This window comes from Acomys minous (assembly GCF_964271855.1).
Source record: "Acomys minous genome assembly, chromosome: 19".
Classification (NCBI taxonomy): domain Eukaryota; kingdom Metazoa; phylum Chordata; class Mammalia; order Rodentia; family Muridae; genus Acomys; species Acomys minous.
In genome coordinates this window covers 44616591-44638347 of record NC_140499.1, presented here as the reverse complement: position 1 = coordinate 44638347, position 21757 = coordinate 44616591, and the positions used below count along the sequence as shown (strand labels likewise).

Sequence of the window (21757 nt, the reverse complement as noted above, 5' to 3'; positions counted from 1 at the left end):
GAAAGGCTAACATGGTATATACTCACTTATAATTGGGCACCAGCCCAAAGGCATGTCCCATGAAAGTCTTCACTTACCAGGAGATTGAGATAGATGTGAGGCCATCCCGCTGGGACTCTAGGTAAGACAAATATAGGAGATGGGGAAATAGAAGGACCCAGAGGGTCCTAGAAACCTACAAGAAGAACATTGTGACAGGTGGATTGGGGCCCAGGGATGTCTGCTCAAACTATTACACTAACCAAAGACAATACAAGTAGTAAACACTGAACCCCTACTCTGATCTAGCCAATGGTCAGGACATTCTCCACAGTTATGTAGAGAGCAGGGACTGATTCTGACATGAACTCTGGTGCCCCATATTTGACCACCTCCTCTGGGTGGGGAGGCCTGGTGGCACTCAAAGAAAGAATAAGCAGGCTACCAAGATGAGACTTGATAGACTATGACCATATAGTCGGGGAGGAGGTCCCCTTCGGTCATAGACCTAGGGGAGGAGAATGGGGGGAAAACAGGAAGGAGGGAGGAAAGGGAGGATACAAGTGAGGGGATAACAATTGATTTGTAATCTGAAGACATTAAAAAAAAAGCCAACTAGCCAATAACAGAGCAATAACAAAGAATAAGGTGGGACATCCTGTTCCATTGGGGGAGGCAGAGAAAGAGCAGGAAGGACATGAAGGGTGCACATGGGTAGGCCAGGTGAAACACCAGAAGAAATGACCCGGTACCTAGGCAATGAGTACAAAGCAAGTATAATGTGGGAAATCTGAGTGGGAGAAAGCTATACTAGCTTGGACATTTAGGATGAAGTAATTATTGCTTAGTTTGTGCATTGGGCTAATTAAATAGATCCTAATCTCTGTGTGTGGTTATTTAGTTGGTTAAGGGGTAAGTGCAGATTATACTAAAAGTATAAATCAACATTAAATATTAATAATCCTTCAACTGTCCTTCACTTAAGTAATTGGAGTTAGAATTATCTTCTCCTGCACTTAAAAGGTCTCATATGAATATGCTTTGCATTGTGCTTTGCTCATTAAATGCTAATTGAATCAAATGATTAAACAATGCTATACTGAGGAGAATTTCCTTGAGCCATGCTGGGACCAAGTTCCTGGATATAGGGTATCAGTGTTCCATTTGACAGCTGCCAAGTTGTCCTGACTGAGTTCAACATGTGTGCAAGAAGATGGTCTTTTTTATGCTCTTCTGGAATGTCTGACATTTATCTTATTACAAAAAATCAAGAGTCATTTCTTCAGAGCCATATGCACTTATTGTTTTGGCTTATTACAATAAATAATTCAATATTTTATATCTTTTTCCAAATTTTCAGTAATCTTGGGGTCTATTTGTTATTGACTGATGAAATGAGTACTATAACCAGAAGGATACATGCACAATCTTTACCAGCAAAAAACTGTGGAACCACATTTGTCACAGAAAACTTGACTAAGGTGTGTGGAACTCTGCGTCTGTACATCTCATGTAGGCCGGTGCAGAGCTCCTGCTATAGCCAGACCTGCATCCCCAATGACAATGAACTGCTGGGAAAAGGTGGCTGCTGTGGAGATGATCCATTCTGAAACCTTTATGGCTTAGAATTAAAAAAAAAAAATGTGCCATAATGCCAGGGTAATGACTGTGCCACTTACCCCAATGAGAAAAAGTTAGAGGACAGTGTTTCTGTTTCTTTGAAAGATGGTGTTTTCTTTTTTCTGGTCCTCTTTCAGTTTCTCTCCCTTCCGTGAGGGATATGATGGCTCGAGCTCTGGCTCTGATTGTCAGGCTTGCACAGGCGGCACTTTTGTTCCCCTGAGTCATCTCATTGGCCCTCAGATTTCTTGTTCACATACGCATTTGCACAGTCAGTTGTGCAAAGCACATTGAAATGCAGAGTCCAGGCCAATCAGGCCAAATAAGTGAAGAAGTGTACACATACATATGTACACATTGCATTTTATAAAAAATAAAAAAATGAAAGTGTTAACTCTTCTCTGGACCATTCACCTCTGATGGGGAAAATGAGGCTATTAGGAAATGGTGTGTGTGTGTGTGTGTGTGTGTGTGTGTGTGTGTGTGTGTGTGTGTGTTGTTTTTAATTTTTATTTAATTTATTCAGATTACAACTCAATTGTTATCCCATCACTTGTATCCTCCCATTCCTCCCCCCCCCCCCCGCCCCACTTTCCCCCTACTCTTCTTCCCTAGGTCTATGACTAAGGTTTTGGGAGTTTTTTGTTTGTTTGTTTGTTTTTGTATTTTGTTTTGATATTAGCCTGGTGTGATGGCACACGCCTTTAATCCCAGCATGCAGGAGGCAGAGACAGGCAGATTGCTGTGAGTTCGAGGCCAGCGTGGTCTACAAAGTGAGTCTAGGATAAGCAAGGCTACACAGAGAAACCCTGTCTTGAAAAACCAAAAAAAAAAAAAAAAAAAGAAAAAAGAAAGAAAAAGAAAAAGAAAAAGAAAAGAAAAGAAAAAGAAAAAAAGAAAGAAATGGTATTGCCTTCCAGAAGGGGATTACGTATGTATGTGCACATTTCTGAGGAAGGAGCAGTAGCGGCAAGTTACAAGGGCTTGAAAAAGAAAAGGAAAGCAACAACACCTTGGCCCTCTTCAGTCTTTTAAAATCTTTCTTATCAGCTTATTTGTCTGAAAGGTTTTCATGTAGTCTAACCAGTTCTGAAAATTACAGTAGATCAGATCAAGCCAGCTGCTTCCTGAAGGGTAAAGGTCAGGCAGCAGTGGGCTGGTGCAGGGCAGTGGAATCTGGGACCCGGCTCTGCCCACATTGGCCAGCCAACTCTCTCCTTGCCCCTGGAGTGTGCGTCAACTGTGGTCAGAAGAATGTGTTCCGAGTCACTGAAGTGTGTGACCCTTCTCATTTAGAACCTGTGGTGCTTTGGGCCAGCGCTTCAGCCAGTTTCACCAGAAAAGTTAATATCAGGATAAAGGATCTGGATGGTTAAAAACTGACTGAAATTATCTTTAAACTACTGTTTCATGAGAATGACTTTTCCTGGGGAAAATTTGAGTGACCATTTATTCACTTCAGATAGGGCACCAACGACACACAGACCAAGGAAACAATGCCACCCAAGTCCAGCTTGGTGAGCGAACAGACTTACGGGGTTCTTTACAGGGGTGTAGCTGATGCCACCACCAACAAGTGCACACTAATGCGGATGACTGCTGAGGAAACCTGCATCCTGGGGGTTCCCTGACCACCTTGCAGGCAGCTCCGCAGAAAAGCCTTCTCTTCTTAAGTGTTGGTTGCTACTTGCATGGCTTTAGGGAGGAGCCTTGTGAGTGTTGTGACTTTCTGCGCTTCCTAAGCCTTGTTTTCTTAGCTACCATTTTTACGAGGCTCCCTCCTACTTCCAAGAGGGGATGTTCCAGTCTAGTATAGCTCCATGCTAATGACTAGAGAACTAAACATTTTTTAGTGTGCGTGTGTATGTGTGTAGGTGCACGCATGTGTGTTCTGTGTGTACACATGTGCATGCATGAGTCCATGGGGACCTAGATAATATTGGATGCCTTGCTCTCACTTTCCACCTTACTCTGTTAAGAGAAGGTCTCTCACGGACCCTGAAGCTTGAGGCAGCAAGGCTCAGTGGTTGCCCTCTCTCTCCCTCTCAGCACAGAGATCACGGGCACACGCGACTATTTTTCATATGGGTGTTAGGGATTTGAACTCAAGTCTGCATGTTTGGGCAGCAAGTGCTCTTGCCCAATAAGCCAACTACCCAGCCCACCTTTTTATCCTTTTCAACTTCCACTGCTGGTTTGGATCTTACTGCAAGGCCAAGTGATTCGCCGAACAGGAGAGAGGAGGCTTTTAATAGCCACACAACAAGATTCTGTGGGAGGCAGGCAGTCATTCCCTTTCCTCAAGCTGCTGTGCCTGTCACCAATTCTCTAATAACCAAAGCTCAGCAGCTGCTTGCAGAGGTGGCGCACCTATGATCTCCACACAAGATTTCCTCTCACAAAGACCAACCCTACCATGGTCGAGGACCTAAATTTTCAGCAGGTAGCCAACCTTTACACATGGTGACATCACAGCTCTGCGGTCCTAACAGGTAGCCACACCACTCATCTTGTTTTATAAGGCACCTTTCATTGTGCAAGAGACCACCAGCGGGAATGCATGCTTAACTCCACATCTACACGGGCTTCCCTTCCCCACTTTGTTTCTGCCAGCATCAACATCATATCTACCAAAGGCTCATATGTAGAATAAATTAAAGGCTTTTTTCTAAGCCACGCGTGGTAGCGCACACCTTTGATCCCAGCACTAGGGAGGCAGAGGCAGGTAGGTCTCTGTGAGCTTGAGTCCAGCCTGGTCTACAAAGTGAGTCCAGGACAGTGAGGGCTACACAGAGAAACCCTGTCTCCAAAACAAAACAAAACAAAACAAAACAAGAAGGTGTTTTTAGAGACCCATTCTAGTTCCCAAATAATGACACAGAGACCTATTAGATTTATTAATAAGCTTTAAGGCACCACAGCTGACATTGATCTATTCTAACCCGTCTACACAAGCCTGGCTGCTTCCCAGCCACATGCCCCTTGCTATTTGCCATCTCAGTCTCTCTTTGGTTGGTTCTGCTATCTCTGTCTATCCTCGTGGCCCCTGGAAACCTCCTTCTCTCTCCTTAGCCTTCCTCTCTCTTCTTCTCTCCTTATTTCTCTCTGGTGCCTATCTGAGCACCCCCCCCCCCCACTGGCCTTGGAAGTCCTGCCTTATGTCCTTTCTGCCCAGCTATAGGCCGACCAGCTTCTTTATTAACCAATCAGAGATGACGGAGAACAATTTTTACCCAACGTTGACACAGGAGATTCTTCATAAAGATAACAGTGCTCACTTCCAGATTGCAACCATGTCTCAGGGCACAGAGATCAGCATCTGAATAAATGACGGTGCACAAGCCCTTCCCCCCAGCACCTGTATGCCACTGTGCTGTTTTTATTATTACCCCCAAAGAGGAGTTTACTTAATTGCAATGTATGTAATAGCAATCTATAAAGCTAGATGATAGACAAGTAAGAAAGATAAAGATTGGTTTAGCTATTATGCTCCTGTTGGTGTGTCTGCTGCATTTTCTCCAGCGCGCTTTCCGCCAGAACAGATTCACAGTTCTGGCCTCCCTTATGACTATTTATGGAGCCGGGCATGGTGGTGCACACCTTTAATCTCAGCACCTGGGAGGCAGAGGCAGTCGCATCTCTGTGAGTTCGAGGCCAGCCTGGTCTACAAAGTCAGTCCAGGAAGCCAAGGGTACAAAGAGAAACCCTGTCTCGAAAATAATAATAATAATAATAATAATAATAATAATAATAATAATAATAATAATAATAATAAATGACTATTTATGGAACTAAGCTGAGAATACAGGAAGTAGAAGTGAACTTCTGGGTTGTGACTTCTTCATTCTTCAAACTTCTGCCTGGCCTCTTGGCATGGTGCCACAAGACTGAATAATTAGCTACAATCTCTCTCCCTTTAAAAAGTCATTCATGCTGGGCATAGTGGCGCATGCCTTTAATCCCAGCACTCAGGGATGCAAAGGCAGGCAGATCTCTGTGAGTTCCAGGCCAGCCTGGTCTACAAAGTGAGTCTAGGACAGCTAAGGCTACACAGAGAAACCCTGTCTCAAAAAAACAAAACAAAACAAAAAAAGTTTAAAAAGTAATTCACATAATTGCAACACAAATATTTTTGCAATTCTTAAAGATTTATTTATTATGTATACAGTATTCTGCCTGCATTTGTGCCTGTGTGCCAAAAGAGGGCACCAGATCTCATTATAGATGGTTGTGAGCATATATAAGACTTTAATGCTGTACACAACTTCTGTATTGATTAATGCTATAAATACTACATAAATGCAAATGGATAAATTAACATTAAATATGTTTTATGAATTTAAGTAATACATTTAAAATATTTATTGGAGATTTATCTCTTATTAAGCTGCATGAGGCTTTTAAAACACCATATTTCTGGGCTGGCAGGATGGCTTAGCAGGTAAGGGCATTTTGCAACAAAGTGTAATAATAGTGGAGTTTGGTCCCCAGTATCCACACAGCGGAAGGACAGAAGCCTTCATTGAATCTTGTACTTTCCCCAGTGCATAATCTACATCAAAGGTTAACTCAGAACAAATAAACCATTAGCAGTATGTGTATGCCAAGCTAATGACAATGTGTATATGCAGATGCCTTTCTACACTCCGGCATTTAGATGTGTCCCTTCCACCATGTAAAGGTGAATTTTATGCGTGTCGTTTTCTGATACACAAGATGATGCTGATGCAGAAACACAGCTCTGTCCTCAAAGGGAGAGAGATAGTTTATTCTGGAACCAAATATGAGTGGCCATGTCCTGGGAAACACAGATTTAGTTTGGCCCCCAATGCTATGTTCCAATACGCAGGCAAAAGCAGCATATGGTTTTCATGTTACTAGAACAAAGTCAGAAGAAATCAAGGCACATTTAAAACACACTGATCCAGTTGCTGGACCTTGAATGCTACAATACTGACCTGTCAGACAAAATGTATCCACTGGGTAGCAGTGGCAGGAAAGTTATGGAGGTAACCACTTTCTAGCTGGATCTGAGGCCTCCTCCACAGGAAAGAATTCCTGCAGCAGTGTGAGTCAGGTCCAAAGTCCGTGGCGTGAGAAGGCCTCGGCCCTAAGGGTGTGTGTTTGGTGGGGGGGGGGGAGGGGCCGAGGGGTCTTGTACCCATGAACTCACTGCAGCTGTGGTTACATGCAAAAGTCAAGCAAACAGGATAGACAACTTTCTAGTAGGCAGCACTAATTGGGTTTTGGGTTACAAACAAAAACCAAAAGGTGGCGTGAAAGTGGAAAACAAACTTGTGCAGAGGTGCCTAGGAAAAGCATGATGAAGTTGCTTATACGATCAAGACACGTTATACACACGTACGGAATAGCCATACGATATCTGGAGTCTATTCTATGGAAAACAGTTGACTAGACTGCTGGGAACATCTGGCAGGCCGGTACAACAACCAGGGAAATCTCTGTGAGGGGCCTCGGAGGTTATCAGAGGGGTGGGAATGGGGGCAGAAACCAGCCTGGAAGCTTAGGGGCAGGAACTTCGCCTTTTGTCTTTGATTCTATTGGTAGCTCTGTCCCTTGCCAGAGGTCAGAAATGCGAAAAGTTTGGTGGTGGTGGGGGCGGGGGGTGGCGGAATTTATATATGCTCTGCATCCCGTTATCTTTCTTCTCTTATGCAATGTAAAAATCAAAACAAAACAAAACAAAAACAAACAAACAACCCGCAACTGCCTGAAAGCTAAGTATCTGGACTGAGCAGCTCACACACACCCTCCCTGTGTCTGTAACAGTCAAGATTCTCTAAACAAACAGAACTGGTAGAATGCGTGTGTGTGTGTGTGTGTGTGTGTGTGTGTGTGTGTGTGTGTGTGTGTATTTATATATATATATGTACATATATATATATATATATATATATATATATATATATATATATATATATGAGATTTTTAGGTTGGTTTACAAGACGCAGCTTGAGTAGTCAAACAATGGCCGCCTCGCAGTAGAAAGACTGGGGATCAGTCCAGGAAGCAAGATGTCTCAGCCGTCTCTGTCTGGCACTGGAACGCCGGTGAACTTTGGAGAGCACACCACACATCAGAAGGCGTGACCCAGACAGCGGGTGAGTCTGCTTTAGACAATCCCTCGCAGGAGGGCCCACTGCCACAGTCATAGACATGATCGTGAATCAGCCATGTAGGTGCCACTGCAGATTCAGGTTGAGGTGACCTCCCCGCCCCCACCACGCTGCAACTGATTTACAACCCCTCCTGTTGGCTGAGCACCGCATTTTGTACACACCGGGACTCAATATTATTTTGTGCTCCGATCTGATAAAGAAGAGGCATGTGAGCTATGTTTGAGATAAGTTGTTATCTTTTATTTCCTGTTTTTCTTTGACAGGTTATAAGCATGTGTTGGTATGAGATAACTTATTAGTGACATATAACTTTATTTGTTCTGCTATTTTGGTATTCGATCAGATTTTAGTTTGGAAAAGTAAACAAAAAGTGGAACTATAGAAGAAAGCAGATAGCAACAGAGCATTGTTTCAAATTTCCTATTAACAAAATTATCATTTCAAACGTTATTACTGAAAAGGACAAAAACAAAAGGCCAGATCTGAGAATTAGGGTTCTTTAGACTTTGTGGGTGTAATCAAGTCTTATTTCTTTTTTTACAGGCAGAAAGGCACACACAAGTCTCTTGGTGTCATTGCCCATTTACTTCTCATGGGTAAAATATGTTTATCAGGAGATTTTATTTTGCATTCATTTTAGAATCAGAATTTTATGTGGCCCAAAGACTTCTTTTTTTGTTTGTTGGTTTGGTTTGGTTTTGGTTTTGGTGTTTGATTTTGGTGTTTTGAGACAGGGTTTCTCTTTTAGTTCTGGCTGTCTGGACTTACTCTGTAAACCAGGCTGCTCTTGAGCTCACAGAGATCCACCTGCTTCTGCCTCTTAACTGCTGGGATTAAAGGCGTGAGCCACCATGCCTGGCCCATACTGACCTCTAACTTACAATGTACTTAGCCCCCTGTCTCCTCTCTCTCTCTCTCTCTCTCTCTCTCTCTCTCTCTCTCTCTCTCTCTCTCTCTCTGACACACACACACATGTATGTGTGTGTGTGTGTGTGTGTGTGTGTGTGTGTGTGTGTGTGTATTACAGGCTATGGTCCAGCCAATCTACCAATAAAAGATTCAAGAGTCCAGTAGTTGTTCAGTCCACAAGGCTGGATGTCTCAGTTGGTATTCAGTATACACCAGAATCCGCCCCACACCCCACCCGCGCCAAATTGTCTCTAATGCCAGTGAAGAATAGACTTGGCCATCAAGGGCAAGAGCAAGCTTCCTTCTTCCATGTCCTTTATATCAGTTGCCAGTACAAGGCAGCCCAGATTGATCTCACCTCAAAAAGATCCTGATTAAAAGTGGATCTTTCCACCTCAAAGAGTTTAATTAAGGAAAAAAAAAATTTTCTTCACAGGTGTACCCAGCTATTTGTGTTTTAGATAATTCTCGATGTGATCAAATGGACCACCAATAATAACCATCACAAGCCTCAATCCTTGCTTATTATTTTTTAATTTAAACTATACACTATAACATACCTGAAATACTCATTTAATTACAGTCATGAGCTCTTAAGTTAGAAAGCATCATGAATGTTGTCATTGAAGATTGATTTTGTTTTTCTTGTTGTTGTTGTTATTGTTGTTAGATTAAAGAGTCAATTCAGATCTTTATGTACCTCTAATAAGAGCCAATGGAGATAAATTCATTGTAAATTCCTTAGAAATATGAGTACTCCATAGGGCTTCCCTGAAGCTTCCATTTGTTGCATCTGAATATTTCAAATAGTAATAGTAAAATAGTAACTCAATTGGTTGGACTCAGCTACTATTTTTTTCTTAGTAGGAGGAAGCTTTTTATGAAGCTTTAAAAGTTTGGATTTAAGTTACACATAGCCGGAAAGGAGGCTCCTTTTGCAAGACCCAAGATAATCATTTCCCCATCTAATGAGCAAAACTAGAATTTTGCAATCCAACTGATGCTGGATAAGGAGAAAAGTCTTTTATGAAAGTGGTGTAAAGCTTAGGTCTTTTAAAGCACAAAGACATGATTCAGATAAACTAATGTTACTAAAGTTATTAAGGTCAAATCCTGGACCCAGTGCTCATAACTGCTGAGCCATGTTTCCAGCCCCCGCCTTCACGGCTTTTAAACTTACCTATTTCCCCCACTAAATTGTCTACCACAGGTAATATAACACAAAAGGACAAACCTTTAGAATGGATTTATTTACCCCATAAACGCCATAAAGTATTAACTGCTTACCTTGCTCTTCTTGCTCAATTAGTAAATCAGGGGAGGACCCAATGTCAACAATTATATGGATTTCATTCTTGCTGGATTTTATTACCCTTAGCAATCAGTTTTTAAGAGCATTACCAAACTCTATTGATTTTTGATTTTCATTTGCTGGTGACTAAAGAAGAGTAGGAAATCAGCTGGCAAGCTTTGGGATTGTTTTTTTGTTTTGGTTTGGTTTTTCAAGCCAGGGTTTCTCTGTGTAGCCTTGGCTGTCTGGACTTGCTTTGTAGACCAGGCTGGCCTCGAACTCACAGAGATTATCTGCCTGTCTCTGCCTTCTGAGTGCTGGGATTAAAGGCGTGCGCCACCGTGTCCGGTGGAATTTTTTTTAATATGAACTGACTTTGTGATTACAAAAATGTATCTAGTCTTCTCCCATCTCACAGGTAGATACTTGTTCTATTGATGGCTCATCTAAGGATATAAGGATTCATGGTCCACATAGTCATCAATCTATTAATACTTTTTTTTTTCTCATCTCAACAAGTGGAACGGGCTGTTTTGATTCATCTATTATGGCCAATTCATAAACCCTTAAATACTGTTTCTCTTACCGCTCTCATCGGCAATGTGAACCTGTGAGATTGGGGCCTGAAAATGAGGTGGACTAAAGTCTCACACAACGCCATTTTTATTCAGGGCATCAGACAATTTATATTCTGAGGGTTAGACAAAAGTCACATGAGCCAAGTTCTCTTGAGTTTGAGCTGTGTACAGTCACAAGGGCAAGGTCACGTCAGTTCAGGCTGTACACAGTTAGGAGGACAACACCGTGCTGGGAAACAACATCCTGAATAATAATGGGTAAAGTGCTAGGTGATCTAATGTATGTCCACTCCTGTTTATTATGCCTGGGAGGCACACAGGAGCACAGTCCAGGAATAACCCATGTTAGGGAGGAACAGAGATTAAAAGACTTCTGTGTTGTGGGGGAGTCCAGCCCGAGGAGTGAGGTCAGGGCCTGAAGAAGGAAGGATACAAGAGCAGAGAAGGAAAGGGAGGAGTGAGGCAGGCACTGGCCTCAGGAGGAGTTTTGCAGCCTGACTGATTGCAGCCAGAGTCCTTCTGTAGTTATGCAGAACTCAGTAGGCAGGAATAGATTCACGTTGTTCCAAACCATAGATCATATCATTTTTGTGCCTGGACACACGTTTTAACTTCCGCTTGGCCATCGGTTTGATGTCACTGATAAACCATAACAGAACAGAGTGACCTTTTACAATCATTTTCCTTTATCAACCCCACAAGCCAACTTTTAATAACATTGAAGTTTCCAGGGCATACTCTGCTAAGGCATGGCAGCCTGTTCTCAGGCTGGTGGCTCTTCTGGTTTCAAGGGCTCTAGACAGAAAGAAAATCACCAAGCCAGCCTGGGCAGATTACCATGTCCCAAGCAGTGTATTATTAACCTTTAAAAGTCAGAGTACAAATTGTCATTAGGTCCAAGAAAAGTCTTCAGGCCAAAGCTGCTGCAGTTATTATTCAATTTCTACCATAATACAATGTTTATATTTATATATTTGTAGAATTTATTTGTATATCTAATCTTGGCTGTTTTACAATACCACCATGGTCCTGTCTGAGTTAACTTTTTCTAAGAAACAGTGGTATTCATATTTTATTATTTTAAAAATGATTTATTTTTTCTATTTATATATATATATTGGTGTTTTGCTTGAATGTATATCTGTGTGATAGTGTCAGAGCCCCTGAGACTGGACTTACAGATTGTGAGCTCCCATGTCGGTACTGGGAATTGAACCTGGGTCTTCTGGAAGAGCAGCCAGTGCTCTTAACTTTTCTCGAGCCTGTGTGTGTGTGTGTGTGTGTGTCTCTATGCATAGCCCTGTCTGTCCTGGAATCACTCTGTAGAACAGGCTGGTCTCGAACTCACAGAGATCTGCCTGCCTCTGCCTCCCGAGTGCTGGGATTAAAGGAATACACCACCACTACCAGGACAGCCCGAAATATTTTCTTCCTTTATCATTTATCCACACCATTCTTTGTCCATCAGTATAAGGAAGGAGCTTTTAACTTGATCTGCTGCCAACTTCTCTAGCCTACTGAATGTTGTTCACCTTTCTAGGTTTACTTTGTTTTGATTATCTTGTTCCTTAGTAAAGAACATCCAGGGGCAGATGTGCCAAAGAGTATCTGTGAGTCAGAGCCTCATAAGGAGGCCTCTGGCATAATTATTTGAGTCACAACCTCCAGAGTATAAGGAAGACCTTCAAGTAAGTCCAGACAGAAGAACTCCCTAAAAGGAGGGGTAGCATAGTCAGAACATTCCTGGGGAGCCTGAGAGAGGGTGTAAATGATACATAAGAAAATGTCCATCAATCCAACATCTCCATGTTGTACAAATAATAAAAGACCCCCCAAGCATGTGACAATGTAGAGATCAAGACCAAAAAGTGGGGGACTGCCCCACAGCGATTGCGTCACTCGGCTCAGCTTTGCTGGAGCTTTGTCAACCAGCTGTGCTGGCTTGATGACTTTCCCTGTTCCCATTAGATGTGGCTGTAGCACTTTTGCCTTGTTCTTTTGGGCTTATCTCACAAACTCTCGGAAATCTCCTACTCAGCTCCATTCATAGACCATATTCTGACAGTTTCAGACTCTGCCTATGTTGTAGGATTATTTCCAGCCATAGAAACTGCTTTGATTTCATCTTAATATTCTGTTATGCTCCCATGACAACAAGAACTATAGCATGGGTTAAAGCCCACACTCATCCTTTGTCTATTACTCATACTCATGTGCACCCTAACTTTCTTGGTTTCGTTGCAGAAGGAAATCAGCAAGCAGATGCATTAACCTGCCCTGTTTTTACTTTTCAAGAACAGGAACATCAACACCTATATGCACAGACGTCGTGTGCAATACCACATCCCTCTCAGACAAGCGAGACAAATTGTTCAGGAATGCCCAATTTGTGCTCCCTTATACTGTCATAGTCATATAGCGGAGGTAAAAAAATACTGGTGAATTACAGAAAATGAATGTCACTCACTTTCTTCTTGTGCCTTGTATATCATACCTGCACGTTTTCATTAATATTTATTCTAGATTTCTTTGGGATATATCTCAGTCCTCAGAGAATACTTTTGCAATATTCTTTTCTCTTGTACAAACTTTTGTTAATATGGAAGTACCTATTTCTATAAAAATGAACAACGGACCAGTCTATTGTGTTAAAAAAATAAATTAGGAATTTCTGTAAAGAATGGAATATTAACCATATTACAGGAATTCCTTGTGCTCTCTAAGGCCAGGGCATAATTGAAAGAGCATATAGAACATTAAAACTATGATTATTAAAAAATAAAAAGGAGGGGGCACCAAGTAAGGAGTATTTTTGCACTTTTCTTATTTACTCTTAATTTTAAAATTTTGATTCAGGGTGATATATGCTTGAGAGCTCAGAAACAATTCTCTTCAGAAAATTCTTAATTGCCTTTATATAGGCCTGTGTGATTTTATACAACTTGAGACTTGGAAGACCAGTTGTCTGAAGAAAATTGCGCAGAGGTATGCATCTATCATGGGCCCACTGACACATTATGGATTCCTTTTCAGCTCCTTTGGCCCTGGGCCATCAAAGGACAGTGGTGGAGGGAGAGGAAACAGCAAATCTCTAGCTAAAGGGCAAAAGGAGATGTTGACCATATCATCAGAAGTCAGGTCAGCCCAACTACCAAGTTAAGGCCCTGTGTACGGAGAGAGAAGTTATTCTATGAAACACACAGAGCCCTATGCCACCTGAAAATCTCTCTCCAGCAATGCTATCTGCCCTGGCCTGTGCATCAGCAGTGAGTGCCTCTGAACAGGTGTACTGGTCTTATGTTCCCATGCTCCTTTGCTTCCATTTGTAGATTGGATGGATCCAGCTCCTTCTATCTTCACTAATAACTCTGTGTTTATGATTGGGCCTGAGAACCATAATAGACTTATTCATTCACCAGGAGAAGAGACTGCATTTAATTTTTCTTGCGATTTAAATCATTTCCTGCTGCACAATAAAATTATAACAGCTAGCAGGGCGTGGTGGTACACACCTGTAATCCCAGCACCCAGGGAGGCAGAGGCAGGCAGATCTCTGTGAGTTCGAGGCAGCCTGGTCTACAAAGCCAAGGACAGCCAGACTCTGTCTCAAAAAATCAAATTTTTTTTAAAAAGGAAAGAAAGAATCATATTTGTATTTCTATTCAAGGCAAATATGGTCTTACATTCTATAAGATACCAGAACTATTATCCTTATGGATCTCTTTTCAAGCTATTCTCTAGGTTTTTTTTCTAATCAATAGAATAATGCAACCAATTGTCTTAGGATTTTGTTGCTATGGAGAGACACCATGACTACAGCATCTCTTATAAAGGCAAATGTCCCATCCTGTGGGACAAGTCGAACAGGGTCCTTGAAAGAGGGAGCAGAGATTGAGGGGACAGAGACACGAAGAATGGAGCCAAGGCAAGTCCTGAGCAAGGCTCAACTTCATTTAAGGAAACACGGCTCACATAGCAAAACACCACAAGCTCTTCCACCTGTGTTTTGAAACATTGCTGGTTTTGTGGAAAACAACTCAAAGGTCACAGCATGGAAAAATGCAGCTTCGGCTCAGCTGTCAGCCACAGCTGTAAGCACAGTGATTTCCACTTAGCTTGGCTCTCTACAGGCAAACATTTAATTGGGGCTGGCTTACAGTTTCCAAGGCTTAGTCCCTTATCACCATGACAAGAGCATTGGCTGCATGCAAGAGACATGGTGGTGTTGGAAAAGGAGCTGAAAGTTCTACATCTTGATCCACAGGCAGCAGGAGAGGGCCTGCCACATTAAGCCTGACATGAGCATATGCGACCTCAAAGCCGGGCCCCACAGTGACACACTTCGGTTGAGGGACATCTAGGTTGTTTCCAGATTCTGGCTATTACGAATTAAGCTGCTATGAATATAGTTAAGTAAATGTCCTTGTGGTATTAGTGGAGCATCTTTTGGGCACGTGCCCAGGTGTGGTGTAGCTGGGTCTTGAGGTAGCACTGGTCCCAATTTTCCAAGAAAGCACCAGATTGATTTCCAAAGTGGCTGTACAAGTGTGCACTCACGCCTGACAGGCATGGTGGTGTAAGCCTTTAATCCCAGCACTAGGCTCCCCCCCACACACCCTTGGCAGGCTGAACTAAGTCACTAGGGGGGAAGGGGGCAGGGCAGGGCCTACAAGTCAAGTCAGTAGGGCCAGAACTAGTTCACCTTTAGGGTTGGGTAGCTCTAGGCCACTCAGTTTACTTTGCCTAGGGCCATAGGGCAAAGACCACAAGACTTCTCCCAAGCAACTTGCCAAAATAGACAGGAACTTTCCATTCCTTATAATTCTTTTTTTGGGGGAGGCAGGGGCGGGAGAGGGGTTGAAACAGGGTTTCTCTGTGTAATAGTCCTGGCTGGCCTGGAACTCCTTTTGTAGACTAGGCTGTCCTCAGACTCAATGCAATCAGCCTGCCTTTGTCTCCTGAGTCCTGGGATTAAAGGCGTGCTCCACCATGCCACCATGCCACCCTACCCAGCCTTAACACTCTTATCTATGGAGGCTTTTAGAAGCACATTCAAGCTGCATCTCTTCAGGACATGCCCAACTGCATCTGACAAACCAAATATCTCTTTAGGCTTTTATATTTTGCTAACAATTAGGCTCTCTGTGTACAACAATCAAATATCCTGCAACATTATCACCTCCTCTTTTGTGGGGTTCCCTGAGCTCTGAGGAGAGGGATTTGATAGAGACATCTCATTTAGAGCTTTGTGTTCCAAGGACTCCCTCTCCATGTAATGTCTAGACATACGTCTCTGCATGTTTTCTCATTTGCTGCTGATAATGGCTGCATAAGGCACCACTGATCTATGAGTATAGCTGAATATCATATATATTATAGCTAAATATCATTATATATAATATGTGTATTTATAATGTGTATATATATTTTGTTTTTCAATGTCCTACTGTTTGGGTGCCAGAATATCGAAGTCCAGCTTCGACATCAACTGGGGGAAACTGAGGTGGGATGTTGGGACATAAATCCTGTGGCTGCTTGCCTGTCGACCCTGTAGACTTTCTCTGAGGGCAACCTTCCCAGCCTGGAACCGATAGTTACCGGCAATAGCTTCCACTGATGGTGGCAAGTGTCTAAAAAAGAAAGGGAAAGAAGGAGAGAAAAGAAACACACACACACACACATTTACACTAGATGACGAAGTAAGACAGACTCCATTAGGTAGGTTTCAACAACCTTCTTCTTATGATGATGATGATTATTATCGTCTTATTTTCATTCTTATCCTAATTCTTATCCATTTTCTGATCCTTCTCCTTCTTCTCACAGTTTATATACCTCAACAAAATCTTTCAAGCAATACAAAAATCACAATGTGTTTACATTCTGTCTCTCTATAGATAAATGATTACAATGGATATTCGGAAGAAAATCATGTTCCTCAATACCTTCACATGACCAAATGTTTTACATATTATGGGTGAGGAACAAATATGAATAACAAGTTATTTCTAAGAACCCATATACATTTGTACATAAGCAACTTGTTACATATTAACAGAGTATAGGCAAGCAAGGTATTTTCTCAGCCAGCTTTTCTTTACTGGCAGGCTGCAATTTGCAGTTACAAAGAAGGAATCAATTATCTTAAGAGGTAATCTTATAAAAAATCTTAAAAGAATAACAAAGCCCATATAAAAATAATAAGCCATTTCTACTTTAAGTCCTAAAAGTGCTCATCCACTCATTAATATGTTCTATTAAATCATATCAGGAAGCTGAGGTCAGAAAAATAGAATAAGGAAATCAGTTGTCATCTCAGTCACCAGCCCAGCTTGAAAGAGTCACATCAGCCACTGCTTCTATGGGCCATTGTTCTTGCTTTGCCAACCTCAAAAAGTCTCTAGCTTTAATAATAAGAGTGTGCTTTCTCCTAACTTCATTGTCTCCTAAATTTTCTTGCATCAGAGCCAACAGCAAAAACATCTCTACCTTACTTGGCTAAACAATCTACTTTTCCCTAAGACTTTCTACGTTAGAGCCACTAGCAAAAACATCTTTACCTAACCTTGTTGAACAATCTTTTTCCAAATCCTTTCTAAGGGTAGTGATCATTGTTAGCAATCTACAGAGGCAGGTTGCTTTCAGAGATGGTGGTTGAATCATTAATCTGCTCCAGCAGCAATGCCTGAAAGAGATCAAGCATTATTATTGCAGATGCCAATGATGCTGCCCAGTGAGGGGCTGCGAGCCCCCTTTATAGTACTCACACAATTCACATATTAAGGGGATTATAAGGAACACAAAGGTAACAAGCAGAGCTAAGCTCAGTAACAGCATGAAGTCCTCAGGACATGGAGTTCTCAGGGTTATCCCTTGCCAAGACACACCCATTGGGGTTTGCTAACCAGTGGGCTGCATTCCATGAGTTCTAGAGCTGTTTTGCTGTTCCTCTTGCACGGACTCCAAATATATACATATATAGTGTTTGGCTTTACCCTAGATCTCTGGGCTATCTATAATTACTGGTTCTTGGTTACTCAAGCAGCCTCAGGTATGGGTTCTGTCTTGTAGAGTGGGCCCAAGTTAAATTAGACAATGGTGGGCTATTCCCACAAGTTTTGTGCCACTGTTGCCCTAACATGTCTTTCTGGCAGGACAGATTGTACATCAAATGCTTTTGTGGCTGAGCTGGTGTTTATGTTTCTCTTTGGTAGCCTGCAGAGTATGTACCTTCCCACACCAGTGATACTAGAATGCAGGAGTGAAGGCTCCATGTAGGCACCAGCTTGACTTCTCCAAGTTCAATTAGTTGTATGGGTGTTGTCTTGGCAATGGGCTCCTGCAGTATCATTTATTTTCTGTGCCTGGCCCTTTAAAAGGACCCTATGCCCTTCAGTGTCAGTTCCCTTTTAGACTTCTGGGAACAGAAGAGGATATAAAATGGCAGCAGAGCCTGAGAATAGAGAGTGGTAGGACTGGAGAGTAGACAGAAGTCGAATCCTGGAGACAGAAGAGCAGGGTCAGAGGAGAAAATTGATGCAGGAAGAAAGTAGAAAGAGTAGGGATGGGGCTGGAGAGATGGCTCAGTGGTTAGGAGCACTGTCTGCTCTTCCAAAGGACCAGAGTTCAATTCCTAGCACCCACACAGCAGCTCACAACTATCTGTAACTCTAGTTCCAAGGGATCTGACACTCTTACAACAATGCACAGAAAACAAAATTTAAAAAAAGAAAGAGTAGGGGTAGAGAGAGGAAAAGAGATTGAAAGAGTGAAAATAAGAGTTGAAAATGAATTGGGGTGGCAGAGTGAGAAGAGAAGACAGTTGGTGATACTTAAGCCTGGAGAAGCTGAGCTGAACCAGAGAAGATGTTAAGAAACAGTTAGGAGAAGAACTCATAAAAATAGCTGAGAGTGGGGGAGAGAGGAAGGGAGGAGGGAGGGAGGGAAGGGGGGAGAGAGAGGGGGAGAGAGAGAGAGAGAGAGAGAGAGAGAGAGAGAGAGAGAGAGAGAGAGAGAGCAATCCTTTGTCTTAGCAATAGTCTGGGTTGTTTGGGGCCAACAATTCAATTGAATGTAACCCAGTCCTGCTCCTGGACGACTTGTTTAGTAAGAAGAGCTGTATCCCTCTCTTTAGGAGACATGATTAGGTTCACCTTCATATATTTTTTGGAAGTTCCCACTGCACCTGGTTTCCATACCATCCCTCAAATACCCCTTAATTCTATCTGTCTCTTCCTGCATTCTCTGGCTCCACCCTATCTCCCTTCTCCCTCCCCCCACATCTGATCCTCCCATTCTTTTCCCTACAGCCCCCCCCCAAGTCCATCTGTAAAATATATCCTATTTCTTCTTCCCAAGAATATGCATGTGTTCCTCCTAGGCCCTTCCTTTATACCTAACCTCTGTTGGTCTAAGGATTGTAGTTGGTTATCATTTACTTAATATCTAATACCCACATGTAAGTGAGTACATACCATATTTGTCTTTCTGGGTCCACTGATGATATTTTTTTCTCTAGTTCCATCCATTTGCCTGTAAATTTCATGATGCCATGTTTGTTTGGTTTTGGTTTTGGTTTATTCAAGACAGGGTTTCTCTGTGTAGCCTTGGATGTCCTGGACTTGCTTTGTAGATCAGGCTGGCCTCAAACTCACAGAGATCTGCCTGCCTCTGCCTCCCAAGTGCTGGGATTAAAGGTGTGTGCCACCATGCTGGGCGATGCCATTTTTTTTTCTTCTTAACAGCTGAGGCATACCCCATTGTGTGAATGTACCGCATTTTCTTTATTCATTCTTCTGCTGCAGGACATCTAGGTTGTTACTAGTTTCTGGCTATTATGAATAAAGCAGCAATAAACATGATAGTGTAACAAGTGTCCTTATGGTAGGATGGAGCATCCTTTGGGTATATCCTTCAGAGTGGTAGAGCAGGATCTTGAGGTACAAAGAGTCCCAACTTTCTGAGGAACAACCATATTGGTTTCCATAGTGGTTGTACAAGTCTGCAGTCCCACCAGCAATGGAGGCGTGTCCCCTTTGCTCCACACCCTCACCAGCATGAGCTGTCACTTGTGTTATTAATCTTAGCCATTCTGACAGATGTAAGATGCAATCTTGAGGTAGTCTTGATTTTCATTTCCCTGACAGCTAAGGATATTGAACATTTCTTTAAATGAAAAACAGCTGTCTTCAGACAACAGTTGAATCCAGTTGCGTATGCAGTATGATGTAGTGAGTTAAGATTACCTATGTATAGATTTTCAGTTATCAACCCCTATAAGTTTTAAGATAACCTTTTTGTTACATCTTTTACGGGTTTTTTTAACCGTACCCAATAAACTTACAATTCTTAAAGTACAGAAAGTTTACATAAGTCTTACAAATCTTGAGATCAAGTTTATACTTTAGCAACAATTTTAGAGAGTTAAATAAAACAAAACAACAAAAGTATGAGATGGGCTCCACTGGCTGCTTGAAAAGCCATCTTTGCGTTGTTCCCGGGTCCTGCTCCGCGCTTGCTGCGGCCACCTTCATCTCTGCCTCCTCCTTCTCCACTGCAGGCTCCAGCAGCTTTCTCGCCAGAGTCCTCGGACTCGATTTCCTTTTCTCTTTCGCTGCACTGGCATGCCCCACCATGTCAGACGCGGCAGCGGACACCAGCTCTGAGATCACCACCAAGGACTTGAAGGAGAAGAACGAAGTTGTGATAGAGGCAGAAAATGGAAGAGGCGCACCTGCCAATGGGAATGCTAATGAGGAAAATGAGGAGCAGGAGGCTGACAATGAAGTAGATGAAGAAGAGGAAGAAGGTGGGGAGGAAGAGGAGGAGGAGGAAGGTGACGGCGAGGAAGAGGATGGAGATGAAGATGAGGAATCTGAGGCTCCTACGGGCAAGCTGATAGCTGAAGATGAGGAGGAGGAAGATATTGATACCAAGAAGCAGAAGACTGATGAGGATGACTAGACAGCAAAAAGGAAAAGCTAAACTTAAGGCCACCGTCACCTATTCACCCTCCATTTCCCGTCTCAGAATTTAAATGTGGTCACCTTCGAGTAGAGAAGCAGGCCCCGCCGGCCCCCACAGCGGGCAGTGCCACCCACAGATGACATGTGCTCTCCACCACCCCACCAAAACCACAACATGGATTTGCAGCGGAGGAGGAAAAAAAAAAAAAAAAAAAGAACCAAAACTTCCCAAGCCCTGCTTTTTTCTTACAAATATTTTAAAAGGAAAATTTGTTTGTATTTTTTATTTACATTTTATATTTTTGTACATATTAGGGGTCAGCCATTTTTAATGATAACAGGCAGCCTTCAGAGCATTCTCTGTCCAACTTCTGACTTTACTTGTGGTGTGACCATGTTTATTATAATCTCAAAAGAGAAAAAAAAACAAATAAACAAAGAAAAACTCTTGTTTAAAAAAAAAAAGCAAAAACAACAACAACAAAACAATCTTATCCGAGCATTCCAGTAACTTTTTTTGTGTATGTACTTAGCTGTACTATAAGCAGTTGGTTTGTATGGGATGGCTAAAGAGGCCAAAAATAAAAGATTTCTCCTCCCCCCCCCTTTTTTTCTATGAAGTTGCTGTTTATTTATTTATTTTTATTTTTATTTTTATTTTGGCCTGTTTGATGTATGTGTGAAACAATGTCCAACAATAAACCGAAATTTTATTTTGCTGAGTTGTTCTAACAACAAAGTATGAGATGGAGGGCAATATTCCCCATTGGGGGATAATTCAGTTTTCATCTGTTTATTGTGTTTTTCCTTTCTCTGTCCTAGGCCAGGTGACCATAACAGAACTCCAGAGGCAGCTTTTAATGAAGTAGAACAGCACGCACAGTACAATGCTTTACTGGTGTCCCCACCCAAAAGACAGTCATGGGCCTGCGCCCTGATGAGGTGGGAGTGCAAGAGGCCAACAGAAGTTGGAGGTTTTGGCCACCTTTGTTCAGATACCCAACAGTTCCTAACCAAAGGAACATGTCCCAGAAACTTGTCTCCCAGAAACTTGTTTAATGTCTGATCAGCCATAAGACCTCTCCAGAATGTTCAAATTCTAAAACAGAACAAAACAACTCACCAGTCTGAGTTTCAGATGTACCTTGGCTGGTAATACTTTCTTTCTTTTTTTTTCTTTGTTTTTTTTTGTTGTTGTTGTTGTTGTTATTGTTTTGTTTTTTGAGACAGGGTTTTCCTGTGTAGCCTTGGTTGTCCTGGATTTGCTTTGTAGAT

At 42.2% G+C, this 21757-nt stretch overlaps 1 protein-coding gene and 1 long non-coding RNA gene across 2 annotated transcripts; both read left to right on the top strand.

The window, feature by feature from the left end:
• The first annotated feature begins 3045 nt into the window (after window positions 1-3045).
• LOC311590359 lies at window positions 3046-12895 on the top strand. The gene is made up of 3 exons (XR_014776849.1): window positions 3046-3116; window positions 7553-7721; window positions 12762-12895. It is a non-coding gene; the product is annotated as an uncharacterized lncRNA (long non-coding RNA).
• Window positions 12896-19980: 7085 nt separating this feature from the next.
• LOC311590066 (prothymosin alpha-like) lies at window positions 19981-21076 on the top strand. Its single transcript, XM_084768845.1, has one exon. The coding sequence runs from the start codon at window positions 20151-20153 to the stop codon at window positions 20478-20480; it is 330 nt and encodes a 109-aa protein (XP_084624971.1). The 5' UTR covers window positions 19981-20150; the 3' UTR covers window positions 20481-21076.
• The last annotated feature ends 681 nt before the right edge of the window (window positions 21077-21757 follow it).

What these genes read in the sequence shown, in the direction of transcription:
- LOC311590066 (XM_084768845.1), top strand. Translation starts at nt 20,151, where the DNA reads ATGTCAGACGCGGCAGCGGACACCAGCTCTGAGATCACCACCAAGGAC.